The sequence below is a fragment of the Microcaecilia unicolor genome, chromosome 8, assembly GCF_901765095.1.
Source record: "Microcaecilia unicolor chromosome 8, aMicUni1.1, whole genome shotgun sequence".
NCBI classification, from domain to species: domain Eukaryota; kingdom Metazoa; phylum Chordata; class Amphibia; order Gymnophiona; family Siphonopidae; genus Microcaecilia; species Microcaecilia unicolor.
Window position 1 is genome coordinate 208,960,558 of NC_044038.1, and position 8,309 is coordinate 208,968,866.

The 8,309-nt window shown below is 40.2% G+C and overlaps 1 protein-coding gene across 2 annotated transcripts in view; it reads left to right on the top strand.

Moving 5' to 3' along the window:
- PMEPA1 (prostate transmembrane protein, androgen induced 1) overlaps positions 1–6,646 on the top strand; it is an 83,355-nt gene extending 76,709 nt beyond the window's left edge. Inside the window, exon 4 of one of the 2 annotated variants that reach the window (XM_030213276.1) lies at positions 1,124–6,646. In XM_030213276.1, coding sequence (XP_030069136.1) covers positions 1,124–1,690 — 567 coding nt within the window. In that variant the 3' untranslated portion in view covers positions 1,691–6,646. The remainder of the gene's footprint in view (positions 1–1,123) is intronic. The other variant, XM_030213277.1, reaches the window with a different exon arrangement.
- The last annotated feature ends 1,663 nt before the right edge of the window (positions 6,647–8,309 follow it).

Sequence of the window (8,309 nt, forward strand, 5' to 3'; positions counted from 1 at the left end):
ATTCTATTGTCTTCAGTGCAAGCTTTTTTTATTTTGTTTTTCTCTGATTTTTGCATTCTTCACCTCTCCCTTTGCTGACTGACTCGTACGCATTTTATAAACAATGGGCCAGATTCTATATAGCGCGCCTAGAGATCCACACCAAAATCCAAATCCAGGCGTATTCTATAAAAACGCACGTAACTTAATGGGCTTAACAAGCCAATCGGCATATTTAACAGCACTTAACAAGCAATCGTGAGCACCAATTGGCAATAATATAGAATTTACACGCACAAAACTTGCTAAGCGGATTCTGTAATGAACGCCTAAATTCTAATGCATACAGTTCAAAAGGGGCATGGCTATGGGCATTCCTAAATTTATGCGCATAGTTGTAGAATATGGCCCAGTGCGCATAATTTACGCCACGGTTTCATCGGTGTAAATGGAGACACGTAGTTTTAAGTGCTGGCATATCAACTAAGCGTATTCTATATACCGTGCCTAAATCTAGGCGCTGCTTATAGAATACACTTAGGCGGCAAATGTTTACCACACAGATTTTTTAGACGCCATATATAGAATCTGGCCCAATGTGTGTAAATCGCTATTGTACCCGTGCTCTGTTCAAATTTCACCCCTGGCCCCACTACAGGCAGATATCTTAAAAGAATACACTTTGTCGTCATGGATGTTTTCATGACTGTAACCCCTAAGGTAATTGAGTAAAAGTTCCTTTAAACATATATACTGTATACAAAAAATCATTTATAAAATTTTCACCCATATTAACAGCCAATGTCTGATGTTCATGAAGTGCCGTCGTAGGTTGCTAGTTTGTACCTGTGTGGTGGTGGTCATAGTTTTGTATAATGATGTGAGTATGATGATCCTTTGTTTCCGTATGTAATTAGAAATATGATGGTATTTAAGTGTTTTCCCATTAATTTGGCATGCTAACTAGCAATTCGATACAACAGGATACTTTAATCATTAAACTAGCATGGGAGGCATGGGATTTCAGGAAATATTTACTCAACAGAAGATAATGAGTTCCACCGTACATTTATTTTTTTCCTGTTTGTTTATTTTTGCCTGCCATGCACGGTTTAATATAACTAACTGTTGCCCGTATTTCCAGCAGCACATATATATCCCGAGACCGACCGACAGACTTGCAGTGCCATCTTTCTTGCAAAGGGATCGTTTTAACCGATTTCAGCCAACATACCCCTACGTACAGCATGAGATTGATCTTCCACCCACCATCTCATTATCAGATGGAGAAGAGCCACCCCCTTATCAAGGCCCTTGCACACTCCAGCTCCGTGATCCAGAACAACAAATGGAATTAAACCGTGAATCGGTCCGGGCCCCTCCCAACAGAACTATTTTTGACAGTGACTTGATAGACACCTCTGTGTTTGGGGGGCCTTGCCCACCTAGCAGTCATTCTGGCATCAGTGCTACCTGCTACAGTAGTAACGGTAGAATGGAAGGACCCCCGCCGACGTACAATGAGGTCATAGGTCATTATCCCGGATCCACATTTTACCAACACCAGCAAAACAATGGTACGCCTTCTATACTGGAGGGCCCCAGACTTCATTCACAAATCAATGGCATAGAAAGCACAATTGCACGGAACAAAGATAAGGAGAAGCAAAAGAGGGCACCCTTTGTCGACTCGAAAAACGAACCATCATAGAACTCCAAACTCTGCACTTCTAACTACAAATTAAAGAGAGCTGTGGAAAGTCAAGGCGGCAAAATGTCCTTGTCCAACTCTCTCTCTATAAATATTTACTTGTTGTGTCTGGTCTGAATGCACAAGCCAAGAAGCTTGCAAGGTGTTTGTTGAGCTGTGTCTTGAAGTGAAAAAAGACATTTACACTATAATCTTCATTTTGTTTCTAGTTGAGCTGTGTGTGAATGCTTTTTATTTCTTTATTTGGATGGTTTCACTTAACTTTAAAAGAAATATTTGCACAAAATGTTTTTGTTTAAAAGATCTGCAATATATAAATATAAATATATATATATATTAAAGAGAATGTATGTGTGAGGGGCAGGAGTATTTTTGTATTAGAAAAGGCTTATAAAACATTTGATTTTCTGAACTAGAAGAGAAATGGCAATTTTTTTTTGAGTTGGCACTCAAAAAAAAAAAAAAAAAAGTGTGTACTACATTGTTCAAAAAAGCAGGGGATTAGAGTTATTTATATAAATGTTGAAATTTTGCACTATTTTTTAATATAAATGTCAGTGCTTGTGTTGGAAGCCTTTATCATGTCTACCACAACCTGCAAAAGATAAATGTAAAGTAAAAATGATGATACATTTTAAAAAGGGTGGCAAAGAATGGCTGAAATTTGGGAAGGTGGGTAAATAAACACAATAGTTAGAAACCGTGGAATAGCATAGTATGTTATGCAAACTCTTAATGTCCAGGGCTACCCAAGTTCTCCTGATTTATATTTTGAATCTTCAGCTAATTGCTGTACATTCCCTCCCAAACAGTAGGGGGAGCGCAGCAAAAATTCCTGTGGCGAATTCCTGTGGCATCTTTGGCCTTAACATTACAGTATCTGCGTATTAAAAATGAAGGACCAGGTCTATGTGAGCATCCTCATAGACATAAAATGGTCCTTCTAGCTCTAGGTCAAATTGTTCCTTGTAAAGGAGGTTTCTTAGTCAAAAGCTCGACTCCTATGCCGCAAATGCTTCTCAAAGATTACTTTAGGGGATAAGTGTTCTGTTTGATTACTGAGCTTTCCCGTGAGAGGTGGTGTGTTAAATGCATTACAATTTGAGACCAGATATCTGCATCTTGAGGGAAACTAGACTTGTTTGTGGTCAGCACTGAGAATCGTGGTGAAGGGAGGGTAAATGTAGGTTTGTTGCAATATACCAAAAGCCTGCCTTTTTTTTTTTTTTTTAACATCCCATTGAATACATGAGCTTGGATGATCTGTAGTCATGCAAACGGTGTATGATTAAACAGATTCCAAAAACCTGAATTACTGAAGAAAACAGTATAGTTGTATTGTGAAGTATCAGCAGTCTTTGAAGATTTAAAAAAAAAGCCTGGGTCCTCGCTTCAGTTTGCAGACTACTTTGGCTAACAGAGCTAGAATATAGCATGCCACGGATGAAAATTATTTCCCCCTTTTAACCTTTCCAAACAGAACCTATAGAAGCAAATTTGGGGTCATTAAAATCGCCAGTTTTACAGTGAAATGCCGTAGAAATGTATATATTTAGCAAAAGAAAATATCAGGGTCGTCCCCCCCCCCCCCCCCCCCAAAATAAAATGCCTCTTAGTGTTGTAAGTGGCTGTAGGCATTCCAGTAATTGGATATGCTGTTAAGCTTGCTTTTTTTGTTCTTTCAAAACTCATTCCAAACCTAGATAACTGGGAAGGGCCAACTCGTAATACGCAACCAGAACCCAAGACCTCGGAATATCAGTCTTGTAGGAACCCTATTACTAAAGCGCACTAAGCAGTTAGCACGGGGGGGGGGGGGGGGGGGGCTGCCACAGTCCTTTAAGGGCCACAACCCAACCCAATCAGGTTTTTTTGTTTGTTTTAAGATTTCCACAATGAATGTTCATGAGGTTAATTCGCATGTACTGCTTCCATTGTATGCAAATAAATCTTGAAAGCCTGACTGGGTGGTGGCCTTTGGACTGTAGTTGCCCACCCCTGGGTTACTCTGTGAAACACAGTAAGAGTGCATTTAGGGCAGCATGCACGTTTGGGTGACTACATCAGTATAGCAAGAGCCAGTAATGAAGACCAATGCACCGATTGCATAACCTGTTATAAGGCACGTTATGGGTGCTGACTGTGCATGACAGTTGGCACATAGTGCATTACCACCCACTGTCACAGTTTCAGTTGGCACTTCGCAGTGCATCTTTGATGTTAACACACTTATCACACGGTAACAGTGCATTGCCACCCACTGTCACAGTTTCAGTTGGCACTTTGCAGTGCATCTGTGGTGTTAACACACTTATCACATGGTAACACACTATTACATGGTAACAGTGCATTACCACCCGCTGTCACAGTTTCAGTTGGCACTTCGCAGTGCATCTGTGGTGTTAACACACTTATCACATGGTAACAGTGCATTACCATCCACTGTCAGTTTCAGTTGGCACTTCGCAGTGCATCTTTGATGTTAACACACTTATCACATGGTAACAGTGCATTACCACCCACTGTCAGTTTCAGTTGGCACTTCGCAGTGCATCTTTGATGTTAACACACTTATCACATGGTAGCTGTTAACACCAATTAGTGCACAGGCATGTTAATTTTTGCATCTGATGCACCGTAAGTGTGAAGCCTTACCACACTTCAGTAAAATGGTCCCATTGTCTGCCTGAAGCTGTAGAACCAGGCTGAGTTCTTGCCTGTTTGTTGGTAAAGGCCCATCCTTCATTTGGGTTTCCTTTCCTAATTTCCCTTGCACACATTTATTTTGTTTTATTTTTACATTCGTTATCCTCCTTTGAGTTTGTGCTCCAGCTTAGAGGTTCTTAACACAGTCATGGATCTCCCCAGACAGTTGTGTTTCAGGATATCCACAGTGAATATGCATTACATGCACTGCCTTGGATTGGATGCACATTTATCTTGTTCATATTCATTGTGGATATCCTGGATGTGTCCTGACGACTAGGTTGAGAACCTCTGCAATCCCCTAAGTTCATTTAGCCACGCCAGCCATAGAGAGCTTAAGTAGAATGAATTTGCCAATAATATCTCCAGAAATAAAAATACAAAATAAGAATCTAAATCGGGGGTCCTCGGATCCAGCCTGGTTTTCAGGATTTCCACAATGAATGCGTATGCGATCAATTTGTTTACTGCTTCCATTGCATGCAAATAGACCTCATACATATTCATTGTGGAAATCCTGAAAACCAGGCTGGGTTGTGGAATTTGAGGACCCCCCTGTCCTAAAGCTTTTCTCATTTTAGCTGCCAGCTAACTTTAAACAAACAAAAAAAAAAGTTCAAACATAAAATCCTAGTTGTACTACTTTAAACTGAGAAACTGGAGCCCTCCCCCCCCCCCCCCCCCCCCCCCCACCTTGTACCATTTTTCTCCCAGGAAAATATAAGAGATGCATTTTGGTGCACTAGCTTGAGAAACCGATTCTGATGATCCCATATACCTGTCTTCTGTAGCATCACCCTTCTTCCCAATTCTCCCACCCCTGCAAAAAGAAAAAAAAATCACTTTCCGTACCTCCATTTCATAAGCATTTGTCTTAGGACACTAATGTTTACATTGTGTAGGTGTTTGATGAATCGTTTTGGGGTGTGCATGTTTTTTTAAGGGGGGGGGAGGGAGAATAGCTAGGGATGGGGTGGGGTTATTATACCTTGTGGTCAGATGTTACTATACTTGTGCTAAGCTTCTCTATTGCTGGAACTATTTCTCCATATTTATAAGCAGACAAAGTTGGGGAAACCGTCAGCGTGGAGACATTTTGGCTTCTGCCAGATGCTAACTAGATATAATGGCAATAAGTGTTGATTTTAAGCAACTTTTTCTATTACTTGAAGTAAACCCCAAATGAGAATAGTTTTAAAGTTGTGACCATTTTGAACTGCTATTTATAAACCTTGAACGGTGATAAATATAGATGGACTTGAAGTTTGACTGTTTTTACCTATTTGCCTAGAAGAAATCCTGTACCTTCGCAAAGTCTGACTCAGCTTATCCAGAGCTGCTTGGAACATTTATAGCTTTATAAGTCACTTAACATCAAGATCAGTATGTTTCTTCGAACAGCAAAGCTTACAAACCCAACTTTCCACAAAAAGGTACAACAATGAATTTGTAGAGTTTGGGTTTTGTTTTGTTTTTTTGTTTTGTTTTTATGGTTTTGTTTAATTAAAGAGTTCTGTATATTTCATTTATGTAATGTATGTATTTAGTGCCTTATTAAAGAAACAGTAAACCCTTTCTCCAGTAGAAGAAACACCCAGGGGCTGGCTTTGACCTCTGTAAGCTTTATTCAGTTTCCTAGTTAGCTGTTTAATGGGATACTGTTTCTTTAAGGAAAAACAAAAACCTTTTCAACCCACTAGTCCTAATTCGATGTGCCTAGCCTTGTAAGGTGCTCCCTTTTTGCCACTTTGGTTTATTTTCTTTTGACTGTAAGGTGCTGTGTATAACTTGAATACATCTGAATGCACAGTAATCCCACTCCAGTAGGTGAGATAGCAACCAAAAGAGACATTAAAATGTATGCACTGCCCTGTTGAGCCAAACTGCGTACATAATCTTTTGTCTTATGAATTAACTACTTTGCAAAAAATAAAATGAAATTAATAAGATTTGCTGAACTATCATAATAACGGGATAGCGAATGAAGAAGTGGCACTGAGACTGGAGGTTCCTAAAGCAACAGGTTACTTTATGTTCTAATCACAAGATGGAAAAAGCACTTTCTAATTTAAGATTGTGGTTTTGCAAAAATTGAGTTAATAAAGTAAAAAAGTTAACACATTTGACTAACTTGCTAACTTTTTTACAAAATGTGCATCACGTACTCCCAGATTAAATATTCTGCAACTTTAGAGGGAAAAATCCACAGATGCATTATGTAAGTAAAATCTGTTAAAAAAAAAAAAATTACACATACATACACTCAATGGAAGTTTTTGCCTAATACTTAGGGGCCCTTTTACTAAGCCGCGTAAGCATCTATCCGCGCCAAAATGGAGTTACCGCCCAGCTGCCATGTGGCTGTTGCGGTAATTTCGTTTTTGGCGCATCCAAAAAAAATTTTATTTTCGGGGACACAGATGCGCGCCAAGTGGCATTTGGCACGAGTAGGTCATTACTGCCCGGTTTCCGTGCGAGTCTTTACCATGAGGTCAATGGCCGGCGGTAAGGTTGCAGACTCAAAATGGACGCACATCAATTTTGATTTTGCCGCACGTCCATTTTTGCCAAAAATTTTAAAAAGACCTTTTTTTTACAGGCATGCTGAAAAATGGATCGACGCGCGCCCAAAACCCATGCCTACACTACCTCAAGCCTTTTTTCAACACGCCTTTGTATAAGGACCCCTCAATGTTTTGGGGTGAAGGTCAGGGCTGGTCCAAATGTATTACGTACCCTAGACAAACCATCAGCCTTGTTTCTCTTCTCTCCCACCCTCCATTCACTTTCAGCCCTCCCCCAATACACACACACATTGATCATTAAACTGAGCAATCACAGTGGGTCCTGCTGACCAGGACCTGGATTTTCAGCAGTACCTGAAAATTGGACAGACAACCTTGACAGTATCCAAGTGGTCTAGAGGCAGTGTCTGGGTGGAGCCAGCAGTTTTACCCCCTTAGCTGCAATGTTCAGTCTATCTGGGTTGCTGTCTAAATATTGGTCTGAAAATCGCTGATACCTGTTTAGTGCCAGCAGTGCCAAATACCCAGATATTCAGTATCTGTATCCAATTACGGCTTAATATCCAGGTCTAAAAAGACTGTGGCAGCCAGTGTTGACAAAAAATTAAAAAAAAAAAAACTGATCACAGTGGGTTGAATATTGCCCCACAAACTCTTTCCCATATGTGCACACCCACTCACTCTGAGGACAATTTTCAAAAGCTGTGCACCCAGGTAAATGGGCTACTTGAAAACCACCCACCTTTCCTGTGGCTAAAACACTGCACTGATGGCCAAAGCTGTTAGAACCTCTCACTGTGCTCTGATTTTTACCTGCCCTTTGCCAACGCAAGATTTTTCTTTCCTAGGCAGCTGCCTAGCAGGTCCGATGTCTAATCCAGCCTTGGCTAAAGTCCCACAGTGCATTTTATAGATGCTTTTTCTGCCTAATTTAGTCTGTAGTTCTTCTGAGACTGCAAGAAAAATTTGTGGTAAGATGTTTGTTCAAAATTATTCAAACTGGCTGTATTTTATTTATCCTCCTTGACCTAAAATGCATCCTAACGTTACCGCTCTTACTAAATACCAGTTGCATTTTTTGGGCACATGGTAAACAGTGTTTTTAATAAAATTCACAAACAAACAAACCCTCAGACATTTTATGCTGGGATAGGTCTAGTGGCTGTTCATGGTTAGAAAAGTAACCACATTCCTTGTTCTGAAACGATCCATATATAGTGGCCCTAAATATGAGGGACAATGACAAAACGACAACCAGCTCTCCCACTGTGCCCAGTTTTCTCCCCACTCTGTTAGGGGGATACATTCCAGCTGTCCTCCATAGAATGCTGTGGATAGTGCAGGCTTCAAATATTTCAAATAAAAAGATAGTGAGTTCTCTCCTTATC